The sequence below is a fragment of the Onthophagus taurus genome, chromosome 11 (assembly GCF_036711975.1).
Source record: "Onthophagus taurus isolate NC chromosome 11, IU_Otau_3.0, whole genome shotgun sequence".
NCBI lineage: Eukaryota > Metazoa > Arthropoda > Insecta > Coleoptera > Scarabaeidae > Onthophagus > Onthophagus taurus.
The window spans coordinates 8,091,275-8,111,283 of record NC_091976.1 but is presented as its reverse complement, the minus strand read 5'-3'; the positions used below and the strand labels follow the sequence as shown (position 1 = coordinate 8,111,283).

Sequence of the window (20,009 nt, the reverse complement as noted above, 5' to 3'; positions counted from 1 at the left end):
TTTTAAATTGACATTTACATTTGACGCATTCACACTACAAAATACGGCGATTTATCTTCTTTCATTTAAAAATATAAACGTAAGTTGAAAATGTCGGCGAACGTTAACGTTATACGCCAACAGTTATTCTCCGTTTTAACAACGGGCGGCACCCCAAAAGAACAAGCGGAAAGGTATAGATTCGTTTTGGAATCAATTCTAAATGGACCTGAATCTGATCTCGTAGAATGTTTGCAAGTATTTATTGTCGCGATGGTTAACGAGAATGTTAGTTTAGTGATTTCAAGACAAATTCTAACGGATATTAGTTCCCATTTGGTTAAATTAAGTGATCCTGTGTCGATTGCAGTTTCTCACTACACTTTGGAGAAAATTCAACCAAGAGTTATTTCATTTGAGGAACAGGTATAAAATTTAATATAATTTTTGAATGGTTAGTTAATTTTTGTTTGCATTATTAGGCAGCTCATATTCGTCAACATTTAGCAGAACTTTATGAACGTAATCAAAATTGGCGTGAAGCAGCTGGAGTTTTAGTTGGAATTCCTTTAGAAACTGGTCAAAAACAATACACAGTTGATTACAAATTGGAAACATACCTAAAAATCGCCCGTTTATATTTAGAAGATGACGACCCATTCCAAGCTGAAGCTTTTATAAATCGAGCGTCGCTTCTTCAAGCAGAGTCCAAAAATGAACAACTTCAAGTTTATTATAAAGTATGTTATGCCCGCGTTTTAGATTATCGTCGAAAATTCATTGAGGCAGCTCAAAGATATAATGAGTTATCCTACAGAACAATAATTCATGAAGATGAACGTATGACGGCCCTCCGTAACGCATTAGTTTGTACCGTTTTAGCGTCAGCTGGTCAACAAAGATCCCGAATGTTAGCTACATTATTCAAAGACGAACGCTGTCAGCAACTTCCGGCTGTTTCAATTTTAGAAAAAATGTATTTGGACCGAATAATCCGCCGAAGTGAGTTACAAGAATTTGAGGCTTTACTCCAGCCCCATCAAAAAGCAACAACTGTAGATGGATCTACAATATTAGATCGCGCCGTCATTGAACATAATTTATTATCAGCAAGTAAACTTTATAATAATATTAGTTTTGAGGAATTGGGAGCTTTATTGGAAATTGTTCCATCAAAAGCGGAAAAGATTGCAAGTCAAATGATAACGGAAAGAAGGATGAATGGTTATATTGATCAGATTGATTCAATCGTTTATTTTGAAACTCGGGAAACATTACCACAATGGGACAAACAAATACAGTCCTTGTGTTATCAGGTTAATTCAGTGATTGAATTAATTTCAAAACATCATCCAGAATGGTTGAGTAAAGTTATGGAAGAACAGATGATGTCTTAACAATTTGTTATTGATATGTTTTGGATATTTGTGTTATTATTATCTTAGTGGTTTATTTTTTGTGTACTAAATATATGTATAATAAATATAAAAAAAATCTGAAGAAAAGGTCATGACAATACATATAAAGCTCATACAAACACTGCTGTAGAATTTTTCTCTCTCTCCAATGGCGCTTTGGCCTCCTGTACCTTTCGCTTCCATAACCTCTGTTCAAGAGCTACTATCATCCAGGTTCTGACGCTTATGAATCGTGCGTTTTTCTCTTGCCTCTTGGTCTCCTACCTTGCATTCTGCTGCTTAAGGGGGCTTCGGGTCTAGAATACCGATTTTTTAGGTACAGTACAGACTCGATAATCCGGAACAATTAAAACAAGGGTAATTCGGATTATGCAACATTCCGGATCACTGGAATAATTTTTTAAAAACAGTAATACCCCGACTTACGCTACCTCGTTTTACGTAAATTTGGAGTTACACGATTTCAACTTGATTCCCCACTTCGGGTTCGGACATGTTTGTTGCTCAGAAAACGGTTACCAAGACTGAGCTGATTGTGAATAGACTGTAACTATATCATCTAAACGAAGTAGCTCTTCGCGAACCAGATCGTTAAGATCAGCTTGAGTTAGAAAATGAGGTTCCTCGCCTTCAGGCACATAGGTAGGATCATGAACTTCATCTTCAATTGTACTACATGAAGGTAAATCGATGACATCATTTTGCTGCGTCATTTGTCTGATTTGGCATTGCAGGAACAGGTAAATCAGCGCTCCAACGAAATGGTTGTGATGCAGAATGTACATTTGCATATTTCACAGTATGTTTTGACGCCATATTCATTCCATTTATATTAGTCAAGCAAAAGTAGCAATCAGATACGTGATCTACAGGCTCTGTCCAAATCATGGGTTTTTCGAAAGCCATATATCGCGTTTCTTTTGCCCAACTTGTAAGATTCTTTACGCATGTCGTACAGCATATATGAAGAATACTTCATGAAGGGCCATCTTGATGGACCACAGAGAAACCAAAATGTACACGCTAACACTGCTTCACCAGTTCAGTGAAATTTCGTCGCTGGCTTTTGAAAGTCAGTTCACCACATACGTAGCAAAAACTGTTAGGATGATTAATACACTTCTTTTGGATGTTGAGAAACTAACGACGATTATCTTATGTATGCTAAACTCACAATTTGACACTGTTTTACAGGATAACTTGATGCAATTTGACATTACGTACAGTAATATTAGCGGAAAATACAGTAAAATCATAGGTGACTGTGACACCAAATTTGTGGGTGACAGAAAAAAAAAATTTTCTATTTTATAATGAGGGTATGTAGTTAAGTAATAATTGGCATACAGAATCCGTGTGGGAAAAACCTCGTCGATCAGTGTAATCTAATGACTAATGAGATTCTAAAAATATTCATGTCAAGTGATCGTCTGAACTAGAATAAATCAAAAACGTCAATAGAAACAATATGGCGCCAATTTGAAGATTTCATTTTGTTTATTTACGTTCTTTTGCATCATAAAGGGATCTAGAATTAATAAAAATGAATATTTGAACTTAATTCTAGTTCAGACAAAAACTATGTATGTGTTTAATATGTGTACCAAGTATGGGTACAATTGAGCTAGTAGATTTTGAGGAATCGTGGTTACCAATTATTAAAATATTGTTTTGAGAAGTTTGATTGAAGTTTATATAATTTTTATGTTGTTAATTTGCTATTCTAGGACCATTAAGAGGCCAAAGAAATGGCCGTTCTGCAGGCATATCATGCAAGTTTGACGGGTGATCACAGCATTTCTTGACTGTATTATGATATTTGTTTTGCTTCTGTTGATTTCCAGTTTTATAATTTTCGCATTTTCTTTTTTTGCCAAAATGTTTCTTGTACTGCCAAACCGTTGAACTGTTTTGTTTGTTAGTGTTACGGGGGATGGATTGCGCCGAAGAAAAAACAACAGTCGTTGAAATAATTTAATAAAAAAAAAATAATTTATTTACAAAAATGTACAAAAACTCTCAACGGTTTGTAAGACGAAAAGGGGTCGTCTTCGAAACTGGCGGTTGAAGTGCTGGCTGCTGTTGTCGCTGTTATCGTTGTCGCTGTTGTCGTCGCTTCGAGGTTCGGTTGGAATTGACCGCTGATGGTGAACGGTGAACATGACGGGCCTCTTGAGGTACCTGGAATTTCTTCCCTAACCCTCTTCATCGGACCTAAAACAAACGGAAAATATATTACAAAATGTTCAGTAATTAATAGTGACATCGGAAGTGGAATTCGGAAGGACAGTCGGACTCCTGGATCGTCAGACGAGAAGCAGCCTTGGCCGTTTGTGGCGAAGGTGTTCAACGTCGTAATCCGTTAATCCCGCTAGGAGGGGATTGGGGTGGTTTTCGAGCCGCGTAAACTCGGTACTGGCCTTGTCACGAATGAACTCCTCGATGGTCGCCATCTGGGAATCATTGTGTAGTGTCGCATTACTGACAAACCAAGGTGCATCAAATGCCATCCTTAGGACCTTGTTCTGAACAACTTGGAGTTTTTTCACGTGCGAGTGCGCGGCGTAACCCCAGACGGAAGAGGCGTAAGTCATCGTAGGTCTGATAACCGCTTTGTAGAGTCGAATCTTCCGTAGAGGATCCAACTTACTTCGGCGATTTATCAGAGCGTACAGATTGACCAGAGCTGCTTTCGCCCGGTTCGCCATCGAGTCGATGTGACTTTTCCAAGTTAGTTTAGAGTCCAGAATGACACCCAAATAACTAAGCTAACTGATTGCCCTCAGAATGGGGTAGGTCGCTCACAAAGATACAAAAGAGTATCGGTGAAAGCAACGACCCCTGAGGGACGCCTGCAGTTAGGATTCGCTCTCTCGAACGCGTACCTTTCAATTTGATGCGCGCCTTTCTACCGTCAAGGTAGGACGCGATCAATTGAACTAACGCCAGGGGCACTTCGTTGAGCGTGGTAACTCTATGAACTAGTCTGACATCTTTCATTACAACCACGTCCAAACGTCAGATCGTTGCCTTTCGTTCGACGGATAATACGTGTGGTCGGCGGGGGCATCGGTGACAATGCCCGTCTCGTCGGTAAAACTCCGCAGTATTTTACCGTTCGCGTTTGCGATCCGACTGTTCCACGATGGGTGCTTGGCGTTTAGGTCGCCGGCGATAACCACGCCTTTGTCCGTATCCAAGACACCCGTTAGATCGTCTCCCAACAACCGCCGATTCGGCGGATTGTAGGCGGCGACCAAGCGGACGCACCCCGATAGTGTTCGTACCACAATCGTAGTAGCTTCGAGATGTTGAAGAGGGGGAGTCAGATCCTCGTAATGATCCAAACTGGTCCTTACGAAGATGGCTGTCCCGCCGCCTCTTGCTCCAACTCTATCGTTTCGATAGAAGCGATAATTGGGCAGCCGCGGCCTGTCGCCCGCTCACAGATGAGTTTCGCAGATGAGTATCGCGTCAAGGTCGTACCTTTCGACGAACTCGCGAAGCTCATTCTGTTTACAGACAAGGCCGTTGGCATTCCAATAAGCCAACTCAAGCGAGTGAGGTACTCTCGGTCTTCGATGAGTCATCATAAGAGTTTCATCATCTCGGACATGATTTGGAGGCACAACTTAACTCGTGCGTCCCTATCGGATTTGTCGATCAGGATGACCTCGCTCATCATCGCCAGTATGTTGACGAGGGGGTCGGTTGGGGGTTCAACCGCCGCCTGTTCCGCAACATTGACCGGTGATGGTGTTTCAGCCACCGCGATTGACCCGCTTTTACGAAGCCTCCTATTGCGACGCCTCCTCTGCGAGCTCGACAGCTTCGGAGGGTCGTCGGTCGCCTTTTGCTTCGGCTCGTTGAGCTTAGCTTTGGGCGCCGCGACCTCTTTCCGAACTACCTTTTTCAAGACGCACAGAACAAGGGGAATTGGCCTCCGTTCAGAGCCCTGGCGCAACCGCTTCACGGTTTCAGGCCAGAATTCCTGTTTACTCAGGTCGGCAGCAATGCTGTCCTCCCCAATACTGGTAGGGACGCCTCTAAAGACAACCTTTAACGGCTTATCATCGGGGAGGGCAAATGTATGGTACTGGTGTTTACCAGCCATCAACATTTTCACCAGAGCACGGTAGGCTTCCACGGTGGGGAGCTCTATCTTGATTCCTTGCGGAACCGCTCTGGCTTTCGAAAAGGCGATCCCAAGTCTCGCCATCTCCGCCGAAATCGAATCCCAGTTCTTCTTAGCGTGAAGGATTACCGGGGGGATCCGCTTGGAAACTGGTTCCATGCGGGGACGCACCGCTTCCGAAGATTCTTCCTCCAAGTCGCTGCTCGCCTTCCTTTTCCCTGCGGATTTGGATGGGTCGAGTGCTACATCGACGTCCATTTCACCCGTTGGGACGGAAGTCAGCGCCTCAGCGAAGGACTTCGGTAGGGTGGTGGTCGCCGCCTTCAACGAGGAAGGCAGTCGGCCTGACGTTGTGGCTGTCGTCTCCACGGGGGAAGCGGAACTTACCGGGCGGGCTTTTTTAGTCGACGCCTTCAACGGGGAAAGCCAGACGGCCTGACTTTTTGGCTGCCACCTCCAATAGGGAGGCGGAACTGACCAAGCGTGAGGATTTGGTCGCCGCCTTCAACGGGGAAGGCGGACGACTTGACGATTCGGTGGCCACCTCCATGGGGGAGGCGGAACTTACCGAGCGTGGAGGTTTCGTCGCCGCCTCCAGCGGGGAAGGCGGACGGCTGGAAAGAACAGGAACCAACTTCCCGTTCTTGTCGACAATGTGTGTGTCGACCAAGCTTGCTAGCAAGCTAAAGTCTTCACACGATACGGATGTGCCTTTTCCAAATTTAAAAGGCATTTCTGCCGATTAAAATATGAGGCAACAACTCACTTTCCCTTGCAGGAACAAACCCTAAAAAGGGCACTCTTAGTTTCGAAAGAAACTTACCTACTCCGGATTACGCTTTGACGAGGTCACCCAAGTAGAATGTGAACCTTCCCCCTTCCTTCGCTTTCGCAGCTGGTCGGACGAATTCTTCAACTTCTCTCCAGGCGATGTTGCACTCCTCAAGGCACTACACGGACTTAGCTAATCATCTGACCGCTGATGGAAACCCGGCCGCCTTATATAGGCGCCCTTGGGTAAAACCCTATCAACCGGGCGTTGTGGTTGGTTGGCGATCGTCCGATCCGTAGGTAGAGTTGACGACCAATGGCCAAGCAGATCGAACGGCGCTCAATTCGTACTTGGTGATTAGTAAGTTAGATCTACCTACTTCTGATTTTCGTATTACGTATTCTAAAGTCAGATTAAAAAGGGTTGATACCAGCCTAGCTTCTTGTTTTTTCTCCTGTAAATACGCAAATGGTTCGGTGAGTTGCCTTTTTATACGGACTAGTGCTTTGGAGTCCGTCATTCTCACTTTAGTAAGCTTTACCACCTTTGCCAGTATTCCCAATTCGTGCATAATGTAGTACAATCTTTATTTAGCACTTGCTTAACAGTAAACTGTTGATCTGTGGTTCACTTTCCTATTCTAAAAGCTACCCAATTATAAAAGAAGAAATGACTTCCATTTTCATTCCCATACATGTCCTCCTCGTTTATTTTGCACACAATTTGAGGTTCTCGTGATCTGGCAGTTACAAGTTCTAGAAAGTGAGCTTTCCACGTATTCTTGATGTCTTCCAGATCGCTTGTTATCTCACATTCTTTGTTCTGCACTCTTTCGTATGTGGTCTATCAGACACGGCTATAGACTCTATAGTTTTGTCTGATTTGCTTAAGATATTTGTACGGATCTGTAATATAGTTTCCTTTAGTGTTTTCTTCCATTTGAAGTACCTAATTGGTTTGATAATTTCTGTTCTTTTGTCTACATGTTTAATTCGCTTTGCAATGCTCTTCTTTAAAAATTTCTTTTCTTTCTTGAGTTTGTTTTGCGGTATACTCTCAATATGATTTGTTCCTACTATTAATTGCTTGTCCGCATTCGTTATCAAACTACTTAGCTTTTTTTGTTGTTTATATATTTTCAGTGTTTCCTTTCCTGCGTTGCTCATTGCACTTTTCAGCCGAGTCCACATTTCATCTATATCTTCCTTCTCGTTGTTCTCTACCTTTTTCCTTCCTTGCAGCTTTATTTTGATTTCTTCCTTTAGTCTTTGTTGCACTTCTACCTTTTTAACTTCATTAAGTTAAGCTTTTCTTAAATCTCGTATTTCTCTTGTGTTTGTATCTTTCATTCCTTCTCAAAGCTGCTTTATTTCCTGTATAACTGTACTGTTAGTTGATATTTTCGCATTTCTCTTAAAAAATGAGCTTTGTGCTCTTGGCTGTTAAGTGTTCTGACGTTCCAGGTACTCAACCAACACATTTCGTGCTTCCTGCTTTTTGATTCCTAAGAACAAATTTACTTTACCAAATCATTTTAAAATATCTTATCGATTTATAAGTTATAATTCATTTTTTTTAATGTCATTCAATGCCACTTCAGTTTTGAAGTAGTTTATGTAATGTTGTTTTCGAAATTGTTTAGAAAATTGTAAGTAAACAGGATGAGATAATTTACAATTTTTTAAATAATTTGATGAACTTTCTTTTTTTCTTGACTTTAAATGTGTTATTTAACGATGACATTGTTGATAAGATAAGGGAACTACCACTTTAATGATATTTTTATTACTATTATGAAAGTCTCTCAGTTAAGCAATGGAAGTAAACAAAATGAAGAAATTTAAATCAAAGTTATCACATTTTTCTAAAATATTTTCTTGGCTTAAGTGTGTTATCAATTATCATTGCAATGCGCGTCAAAACATGTAACATTTTCATTTCTATTTTTTGGTGGCAAAATGTATAATCAAAGTTTTGTTTCTCTTTCAGTTTTCCTCTTTCATTTTGTAATAATTTCTTTATTATTTGTACGGTTTCGTATGTTGGTTTGGTTATAGCTTCCGTATTTTGTTTGTCCTCACTATCTTCTTTTGATGTTAAAATGTTCCTTTCCTGCCAGAGTTTCTAGAGTAACAAAAAGAAAACAAGCACAAAAGTTGACGAACTGAACATACAGCAACTTGAAATACCAAATAGAAACATACTTTATAAAAAAATATATATCAAGGAAGCTTCAAACTGAATACGAGGGAAGCAGCATCGATGAGGATTAGAGATGTACTAGAATCAGAAGAAAAGTCCCTGGAAGAGACGAACCAAAGAGAGCTGGGACAGAATGGCTTGACGAAAGGAATAGAATATATTCATAGAAGAAAGCAAAACTTTCTACCGGAAAATTAAACTAAGAACAACAATGTGTAGAGATGAATACGGAAATATTTTTTCGGAACAGGACAAGATAATGCAATCGTTGGTGTGGAACACTATAGAAGTAGATTGGTTGATCCCACTAAACTTAATGGACTTAAGGGAAGCACAACCACCCGCACCCAATGAAGTATTTGACAATAAAGAAAAAGAACAGGAAGGCTCCGGGTTCGGATGGAATGAACACTGAACTAATCGAGGAAGGAGGAGATAAGCCCTTACGGGACGCATTAAAACATTATGACCCTGGATCTAGCCAGAGGGCGTGGTAACCCGACCAATTGCAGTCACCTTCCTATTTTCAGAGTCATAATGTTGTACCGATGGCCAGATTAAGGGTCAGATCGTTTTAAATATTGCTGTAATTATTTTTCATTCATATTTATATTCTTTTGCAAAGAATATCAGTCATTTAATTTACTTATTATATACATTAAAGAAAACACGGCATTATTAGTTGTCAATTTTCTTATAATCTTAAGTCGGTATTACTTCCGACCGTATTTAAAAAGCTCTCGCATCAATTTTTGGTTTTAATTGACTTTAATCTTGTAACAAACCTCTTAAAGCTTTGGGAGATGGTACCAAAGGCTTTATTGCTTTCTTTCATCAAATTAAGCAGTGAGTCAAATGAATCTTCACTTACAGTTTGTTCCATAAGGGACAATGAATCTTCTTCTAAACTCTGACACCTCTCCGTTCTATCTGTACTTGTCAAGCCTAATTGGTTTGATGTAGTAATATGTTCTGACATGTTTTGTTGTTGATCTTTAAATGGCATATAAAAATCCATCGGCTGAGCATTTTCTCCAAATGCCAACTAAATACCTTGAATACCTTAAATACCTATTCTCTGCTGTCACTCGGAGTGTTTAAAGACTTAACTGGAAAATAATATGAAACAGCTGTCTTACAAAATGAACCTAACCTGCCAACTGGACAACTGCAAAATCCAGCCAAAATGTTTTTTTCGTCAGGAACGGAAAAGAAAGCTGTCCAATGCTTTCTTTTGTTGTTGGATATCATCTTTTTTTAAATATTTGATTTTTTCCAGATATCTTTTTAAAAGGGACCTACATTTTGCGTCTCTGGGGCGAATGAAATTTCGCAGTCCTCGCAGATAATAGTGGGACTGCATTATATGCCTTACTTGTTAAGAGTACTGATTCCTTAAATATTCTTACATTAATCTTGCTGAAATTATTTGTTTGATGCTCAGGAGTTGTCGAATCTCTGTAAGCTACACACCAATCGTCCTTTCTATTCCTGTAATCTGTCAAATACTGTTTCCACGCAAGCACAGACTCGGCAGTTAGAAATGCTGAATGAAATGTATCCGTAGCTTGATTTTCTGTGGAAGCGACTAAAATGTTTTGAAACTGTTTATACAAATATTTTCGAAGAATTTGTGGGATTTTTTGTCTTCCTTGATTACAAAACGCGTTTGGCACCGTGTTTTTCAGAAGCTGAAATCCAACTTGGTAATCGCTTACTGATTGACCGGCAGTTATTATCACTGCCAAAGGCACTGCTCTAATTTGACAAGGTGTCAGAACAAAAGTTAAGCAATGATTTAAGACATCGCAAGATGAAGAAGTGCTGTCTACGAATACAATATCTTTGGAAAAAGGCAAACTATGTACTCTTTGCATCGGTTTAATTACAACTATAAGAGCGAATGACCTCTCTGAATACTTTTATAATTATTGCTACTGATTGGTATGCTTCTAATTTCGATTCATCGTAATTGATCGCTTCCTTTATTCCAAAACCACATTCAAAGTACTCCTCAAATTGTTGTTTTGTTTCTGAGATGGATGTAAAGATGAAAGTGTTTCGGCAGAATTTAGGTTATGGTTGTGTTTATCATTAATAAATATTACAGCTTTTTTGCACCTTACTGTATGAATAACACAATCACAATGTCTAAGAACTAAGTAAGTATAATATAGGTACTAATCTTTACAAATTCGCCTTTTCTAATTGTGTGTTTAGTTGTAACCTTTATACGAATCTTAATACTTGCTTTATAGTTGCTTGACTTCACTTTTTTTTCTGTTGCACTAACCCTTTTGTAGCCTGTGTGATGGCAGTAATATTCATAACTAAAAATAAAGATGTTATCCTTAGCAGTCTAAAGCAAAACTAAGCAAAACATCAAAAAAATCTTACATACAATCAAGGCGAAAACTTGATACAAATTCAAACAATAATAGGCGTATTGTTCTTGGAGGATTTTAAGATTCAACTTGTAGAGGTTTTGTTTGCATATTCTGCAATCCACTTTAAAATATCACCTTTGTTCATTAAATTTGCTGTGTATGCCTCATCTGACATATTTATGTGTGTAAAAGATCCAGGAAGATCTATTTTAATTACACACTCTTGAAATAAATGTAAGTAAATACGTATTCGGCACTCACAACGCAAACCTTGGTTAACGAATATAACATGCTTTGTCTTCTTAGAAACATTCTGACCATTAATCTGGCCATCGGAATAACATTATGACTCTAAAAATAGGACAGTGACTGCAATTGGTCAACTTATCATGCCTTCTGGCTAGATGCAAGATCATATTGTTTTAATGCTTACGTGAACTGGTAAGGAATATATAGGAAAGAAAATAGCGCTTTCAAACATGGAATCTAGGAATTATAGCATCCATACATAAAAAGGACGACCATCTAAAATGTGCTAATTACAGAACCATCACGCTCCTGAACTCCGCATATAAATGAATTCGCAAATGACGTTGACATAATTGCTAGGACGAGAAGGGATATGATAGAAGCCTTCAACCTTATAGAAAGACGACGCAAAGTGGAGCAAAGGTAAACCAAGCAAAAACAAAATACATGCACGCACATAATACGCCGAAATTAGGAACACGATAGCTGCAAAACATAACGGTAGGCGAATACAGTTTTGAACGTGTGCAACAGTTCGTATATTTGGGCTCGTTGGTGACCTCCGAGAATATCAATGCAGAGGTTGAAAGAAGGATACAGGGGTACAGGGGAGTGTTGGAAAATGGAGAGTTTCGTAGAAGATGTAATTTCGAGCTCTACTCAGCATATAGAGAGCTTGATATTGTTGCCGTAAAAAGACACATCCAGAGAATGAAAGACGATGACACCCCTAAGAGAATATCAAAACAAACTCCCATCGGAATGCATGGGAAGCAATCCAAGACAAAATACCTGGACTAGGTGGAGGCATCGTTAATTGGAGAAGTATGGAGAAATATGGACATGTTCTAAGTATTTATTTGTGGCATCAGTACGACTCCAACAGTACTATTTAGTACCTCACAAGTTAGCTTTTTGACCTGTTCCTTAGACTGTTCTGTATCCAAAACAGAAGTCCCTCACTAAGATCTAGGTCTTACACCTCCTAGGGAAGAGTCCTTAGATCGCTAGTAAACAGAAAAATGTAAGGAGGAAGACCGGAAGTTAATTTCGATATTGCTAAATGAGTTTTTGTATTTACATGATACATTATCCTACAAATATAATATAAAATATATATAAAAGAGGTATAGCACATCATCAAAAACTAACAGCATGGAAACAGTGGCAATCAATATATATTCAGACAATCATAAAGAAAATACAATTATATGTGGATACCGGCAACCAAACGTAAACCTGGAAGAAAATGACATCAGAGAAATATTTGGTAACTACAATGATGGAAAAAATCTTATTGGAGATCTAAACAGTAAAAATATATTCTGGGGGTGTAGAGCAAATAATCCTAATGGTATATATCTAAATAACATCGTAGATCAATATCAACTAAATGTACATGTACCGGATGAATATACCTATTATCCCTACAGAATAATAATAATAACCACTTTATTGATGTCAAAAAAAAAACAAATATCATTTTACAAGCTAAAGGCAATTTACACATTGTAACTAACTAGCATTTTGACATCAAAAGGAGCAGCACAGACAAGTCTGATTTAAAGCCACCCCATACGTAATGGAAAAAAACAAAACAAAAATTAATATATCAAAAATAAAAAGAGAGAACAAGAGAATTGTAGCTTGTAAATAACAGAACGAACGTTTAAATAATTCGTGACGCTGGATAGGAATAAAAATCACATTTTTGTGTCTTAAATTCAAATTAATCACATCAGCTCTATAGGTAATTTTTTTGTGTAAGTAAGGAGGAGTCTTAGTAGTTACTATTTGATCTAGACGACACACCAGATGAAGGGAATGTCTACGAGTCATGTCCAGCCAACCAGCGTACGTAATCATATGAGAGATCCCATCCTCCCGCCCAATACCGTAGACAAACCTGAGGCAAGACTTCTGCACTCTCTGAACTCTTAATGAGTCAAGAGCAGTAAGACAAGACCCATACACCAAGTCACAGTGATTAAATAGAGAAAGAATTAGCGAATCACATAATAACAACTTAGTTTCCTTATTCAACATCTGCCTACTTGGGTATAACATTTTTAATTTGTCATACGACTGTCGTATCAAATTGTTGATATGATTACTAAACCGTAAATCTCCGTCAATTGTTAAACCCAACACCTTGAGTTTATCCCCGATTGGTACAGGATTGTAAAGTATCTCAACATTAGCCGCATCATCCAAAAACAGCTTTCTGTAGCTCTTGTCACCCAAAACAATCATAGAACACTTAAATGGATTCAATCTGAGTTGGTGTGCCTCAGACATAGCAGCCAAACAATCAGAATTTATTAGATTCACTGCTTCTTTAATTTGATTGAGTGGAAAGGATATAGAAGTGATATTTGCAATATTTAAGGCAATCAGAAAGAAAAGATGTGTAAATAGAAAATAAATCTGGGCCCAATATAAATCCTTGTGGTACGCCTGATTTCACCACCAATACATCAGACAACTCATCATCCATTCTTACTCTTTGTGTTCTGTGACTTAGATAATTCCTCAACCTTTCAACCGACCCATCACTCAAGCCAACATGGTGAAGAATAGATAGCAAAATACTGTGATAAAGCCCCTGTCCGATGCTGCAGGTATATCATCAGTGACACATGATAGCGCAGTATCACAACCGTAACCCTTCCTAAAACCTGACTGAAATTTAGGTAATATCCCTTGGTCAAACATATGCTTACGCAGTTGCATAGATATTATTTTTTCGAAAATTTTCGACAAAACAGGTAGTATGTTAACCGGTCTCAAGTCCTTCCACGATGATGACTGCGGAATCTTGGGAATAGAAATAACAATTGATTCCTTCCAAGAGCAAGAGAACCCAAACAAGGTAATACAGGAGTTGATAATATGTCGTATTTCAGGTATAATAAAAGGACAGCATAGCTTAAGAATCTTAAGATTAATACCATCAGCACCAGTGGCATTAGACTTAATTTGCACCATCGCGTCTTCAATGTCTCCATCGTTAACCTCAGTGAAATGTAAAATTGTGTTAATACCACTTTTTAGTGAAGAAGAGTATTTAGACACACACCATTTTTCGAATTAGAAAGTGTATTGACAGTTACAAAATAGGTATTGAGCATATTACCATCCTTAAGATTTTCTGGTATATTAACAATTTTAGTTTGTATTAACAATTATGTCATTGTTACGTAAGAATTTCCATTTGTCTGAACTAGACACACTCGACAGCTGCTGCATATAGTAAACTTTTTTCTCAGCTCTTATAGCACCCGTAACACAATTTCTCAAGTTTCGATAATAATTACCATCGCAGTCAGTATGGGTTGATTTATATTTTTTTAAAGCTTTTTCCCGTAAAGAAACCATTTTTTAATAGTATAAGTCAACCAAGCATCCCTTTTATGACCAATATCAATTACTTTTAGTGGAGCGTGAGAATTCAAGACATGCAAAAGATTATAATTAAAGAATGCCATCTTATCATTGATATCTGCCATATTATACATAAGGTACTATGGTACCATCAAATCAGTTAAAATAAATCGCGATTAAAACTCCCAAAACTCCTTATTGTACGAAATTGCGGTTTCTTCTCACATAATGCCTTCCCACCATACACACAATATACTGCATAATGGTCCGAAAATTCCACATCACTCACTCCTTGTTCATTAACAACGGAATCATCAAATACCATAATGTTATTAATTAAAGTCTGAGAAATGTTAGTTATCCTAGTTGGTTCTGCTATAATAAATTTTAAATTAAAAGTACCAACGGATTCACATAACCGCTTCCATTCACTACTATTAAAATTAAGAGCATCAACGTTAAAATCACCCATGCAGAATACCTCATCACCCAGAACGCTGACGTCCGATAGTGCTCCCTCCAATTCACTTAGAAGACGAGAAAAATGTCCAAAGTGGGTTTTATAGACAACCGCAACCACAATAACAATACCATCAAAATGCAGTTTGATCCATATCTGTTCCAAAGAATCAGTAAATGCTGTCATCAATAACACCGGCCTAAAACAAGATTGTACGTAAATTCCCACTCCTCCCCCATGAGTCGTCCTAGATTCATGTAAAAATGTAAAATTATCTATAGAAACTTGACTCAAATCAAAATCAGGACGAATCCAAGTTTCAGTAACTGCAAGAACACAAAAATTCTTACTTACTATAAAGTCCCTTACATCTGCAAAATGACGAACCAGCGACCTAGTGTTCAAATGTCCCAACCTCATTAATTATTATGTAATTTGTAATCTAGGTGCTTCTCAGGTGTGTGACAGAGTTTATAATCTAAAACGGAAAACGGAAAAGTTATCTTCGACTATCAGAAAAAAAAGAACCAAAATTATAACAATAACAAGCTAATAAATTAATTATTATAACTAATGATCATAGTCAATGACAACCACTTAACAATAAACAGTATTGCTATTAACTGTCATACCAAAATCATTACTAAGATACAAATCAATAACTAATACTAAGAAAGAAATAAACTCTAATCTTAAACAGAAAAAGAAATATCAATTATAGATACAATTAGAAAATAAAATAATCATAATAAGTTTATCCCTAATAATCACTGAAAAATAAAAAACTAACTTGATCTCAAGGCAACTTCAACTCCTGACATACCAGATTCAACAGATTCCAAATCTGTCTTTCCCTTGCGTAATTCCAGGGACTCCAACTCCGCCAAAGTCCGTAGACTGTGCTTCCGTTTTCCGTCAGCAACATAAACCACACCATCATGGGTGACAGAAGGGATTATCAACCGGATATTCTAGATCTAGTAATAACGAAAAATGTAAATTTCCCCATTCATCAATCAGTAGTTAATGAATTGGACTCTGACCACTTACCGATCATAATTACTTTCAATTAAGAACTGACTCCATACCCTAAAATACCTAGACTAATCAACACATTTGTATGTTGGGAAAGTTTTAAAAATACTATGAATAATTTTTAGTCATAGCCCCCACCACAGACGATAGAAAGCATAGATACTTGTGTCAGAATTAATATAATAAAGAATTAATATGAGAAGAGACCATCCGCTTTCAAGGTCTATCATGGATATGATAAAAGAAAAAAGAAATATCAGAAGATATATTCAAAATTTTTTATCAACATTTGATACCAACGACCCGGGCAAGTGGAAAACTACCTGAAAGATCCTAAAAAATACGAGAATATATCCCCGTTAAAAATCGAAAAGGTATGTTGACGGAAGATAAAAGGCAAATACTAAAAATAGTAATCAACGTTTCTTCACAATGGTACAACAATTTAATGAAAATCATCTCCCGGTTAACACATTATGCGAAGACCCCACCACGATAGAAGAAGAGATACGAGCAATACTAAAATACATACTAACCAGGAAAGCTGCAGGACACGATTTAATGTCCAATATATTACTGAAAAACCTTCCAGAGTAGACAGTCAATCAAATATGCTACATCTATAATACCAGCCTTAATCTAGGCTTCTTTCCAATAGCATGGAAGAAAGCGGAAGTACTGATGTTTTTAAAACCGGGAAAAAAGAAAATTGAATATCAAAAGTACAGACCAGATTCGATAGCGTGTAGTTAGAAGGTTTGAAATACAAGCTGCATCAAATAATACTGCCAAATTACCTACGAGCTATAATATTCTTTATAGTACGTATTAATGGATATACATCAACGACCAAACAAGTGAAAGCAGGGGTCCCACAAGGCTGCTCCTTATTGCCTTTGCTATTCAACATATACAGTGCTAGCGTAAAGTAACCCCCCCCCTGTTTAACTTCCGAACAAATTGAGATATCACTATGAACAAAAAAACGTCAGTTTCTATATTTTATCAGCAAAAATATTTTCTTATGGAAAATTTTGCCATCACTTTTAGTTTTTCCGGAAAATAGATCAACTTGTTTTTTTTAAATGGAACACCCAGTATATTATGGTATCTTCCGAAAGATGAAAACAATACGAATCCAACGGTACCTCACAATCAAATATCGGTTTATTAGTTTTTCGCATAAAAATTAAACAAAATGCGGAATTTTGCCGGAAAAACCAACGTATCTTCGTCGACTACCTGTCGAAATGCAATCGGCAGGTAAATGGTGGACGGTCGGTATACGCTCGAGCTAAGACGGATTTAAAATTGCAAGTTCAATTACTTATTTTTTTTAGAAATGAAATAAAAGTTGTTTGGAAGTATATTAAATTTATGAATTAATCATATTTTATCAAAAAATATTTATAAAGAAAAAAAGTCAATATAAGAAATGAAATTTTCTTATTAAAGATTTTGCTAGTATAGGTAACGGTTGAAAAATTTGCTTAGTGTTGTTATTGAATAATAAAAGAATTTTTTATTTATTAAGAATCAAATATTAAGTAAATTGTTCGATATGATTACCTTGAACTTCTAGGCAGTGGTACCATCTTTGTAGTGTTTCCTCTCTCACACGGCTTAACATGTGATCAATATTTTGGCAGACGTCAATAATTTTTTGTTTTATATCCTCAATACTACCCAACGGAATTTCATATACCTTGGATTTTAAATAACCCCATAAAAAGAAATCTAAAGGTGTCAGATCTGGTGATCTTGTTGTCCATTAAAATTTTTATCAAGATAATTTCGTACCATTGGCGCATAATGTGGAGGTGCTCCGTCTTGATGAAACACTAGTTCCATTTCAAAATCGTCAGAATTCTGTTGTACAATTTGCAAAAGTCTTGAAAAAAAAAACATTTACTTTCTAATGAAATTGAGTGATAACGTCACGATATTCATGTGGATTAACATCACGCCGATATTGCAATTTTCCACCCAAAAAGAAAGTACATTCATCACTGAAACAAATATGTTTCAAGTATAATCGATTTCGTTCAACCATATTTGTCATTAGCTCACAAAATTCTGTTCTTCTATATCAGGGTCATCTTCTGTTAATTCATGAAGCATTTTTATTTAAAATGGATGATATTTATTCTTCTTTAAGTATTTCCACGTCTTCCAACAACGACGCGGAAATATTTAACACATCACACGTTGATGCGATAGCAGCAGACGACATCATGGGCACATTAAATACTTCTGTTAATATCTGACGACCAGTTCTTTTGCGGTCTTCGACGCTTCCAGTTTCCAAAAACTTATTCACAAGCTCTCTTAAATATTTTCGACTAATTGGATGTTCAGGAAATCGTTCCTTAAATTGTCGCCCTGTTTCATGTAGATTTCTGTCAGCACGAGCGAATATTAAAATTGCTTCGATATTGTGCTCTAAACTCCTTCTAGCCATGTTGATCTCGCCTTTCTTTGGTTATACTTGGTCGGGTAGAATTCAAAGATAGAAATGATGGAAAATATTTGCATGCTGCCTTAAATACAAAATTTCAAAGTACCTACAAACTTTAAAATTGTTGTTATGACAATTTTTTCTTAGAAGTTTTAAAAAGAACTTTCTTTTTATTCTTTTCTTGTATTGATTGTTTCATAAAAACATTCTAAAAGAATTGCTGATTTTAACCCTGCTTAATCCGAGCGTAGACCGACCGTTCACCATTTATCTGGCCCATTGTATCTCGACAGGTAGTCAACGAAGATACGTTGGTTTTTCCGGCGAAATTCCGCATTTTGTTTAATTTTTATGTAAAAAACTAATAAACCGATATTTGATTGTGAGGTATCGTTGAATTCGTATTGTTTTATTCTTTCGAAAGATACCATAATATACTGGGTGTTCCATTTAAAAAAACAAAGTTGTTCCATTTTCCGGAAAAACTAAAAGTGATACCAAAATTTTTCATAAGAAAATATTTGTGCTGATAAAATATAGAAACTGACGTTTTTTTTGTTCATATTGATATCTCAATCTGGTCAGAAGTTAAACAGGGGGGGGGGGGGGGTTAGTTTACGCTAGCACTGTATATGTATGACATACGAATACCTAGGCTAAGCAGTCTAGGAATGTTTGCAGATGACATGGTAATTTTAACACAAAACTACGATCTCGAAGAAACTATAGAGCAGCTGCAAAGTTCACTCAACGAAACTATTAAGTGGCTGAATAAATGGAATATACAACTCAACCCTACCTTGCTAACAATAAATAACCACGAAATAAAATGGAATCCAGAAGACAAAGCAGTAAAATATCTGGGAGTCATGCTAGATCAAAGGTTAACATGGAGTATACATATCAACTACAAACTAAATCAAGGGTACAACAGATTACGTGAATTATATCAACTTATAAACTGAAAATCAAACTTAAAAACCAACTGCACGATATTACTATATAAATCACTAATCCGTTCACTAATCATTTATGCTAGCCCGGTGTGGAGCAATACATCAAAAACAAATATTAAGAAATTAGAATCGTTACAAAACAAAGTCATTAGAATAGCAGTAGATGCTCCCTGGTTTGTTAGAAATGAACAAATAATAAACGACTTAAACATAGAGACGATTGCGAATTTTATACATAGGATAACAACAAATTTCTTTCAAAAAATCCAATCTTGTGGTTCCGCAAGAGAATACAATTTGTGTATACGAAATCTACACACTCGACTAAAACGTCAGCTACCGCAAGATACTCATCTACCTGAATAATATAAATTAAATAAATTCAAAGAGCCAGTTGCCTTCTAAAGAATTAAAAATGTAATGAATAAAATAATTTAATAAAAATAAAAAAAAGACTTCCTTTTTCATATATCAATAAGTACTTTTAGACACTTATCGAGACTTCTCAAAACTCTAATCTTTTGTAACAAAACGGTCTAAACAATATGTTAATAATTAAATATATGTCATAAAC

At 37.2% G+C, this 20,009-nt stretch overlaps 2 protein-coding genes and 1 long non-coding RNA gene across 3 annotated transcripts in view; 2 read left to right on the top strand and 1 right to left on the bottom strand.

Moving 5' to 3' along the window:
- LOC111421684 (nucleolin-like) overlaps positions 1 to 20,009 on the top strand; it is a 376,547-nt gene that overhangs the window by 139,676 nt on the left and 216,862 nt on the right. The window lies entirely within an intron of this gene.
- Positions 7 to 1,518, top strand: LOC111422664 (COP9 signalosome subunit 4). The gene is made up of 2 exons (XM_023055880.2): positions 7 to 405; positions 462 to 1,518. Exons 1-2 carry the CDS (start codon positions 91 to 93, stop codon positions 1,374 to 1,376), a joined length of 1,230 nt encoding a protein of 409 aa, XP_022911648.1. The 5' UTR covers positions 7 to 90; the 3' UTR covers positions 1,377 to 1,518.
- On the bottom strand, positions 3,358 to 7,901 carry LOC139432218 (uncharacterized). Its single transcript, XR_011642085.1, has 2 exons — positions 6,356 to 7,901; positions 3,358 to 3,611 (listed from the first exon to the last, which is right to left on the bottom strand). It is a non-coding gene; the product is annotated as an uncharacterized lncRNA (long non-coding RNA).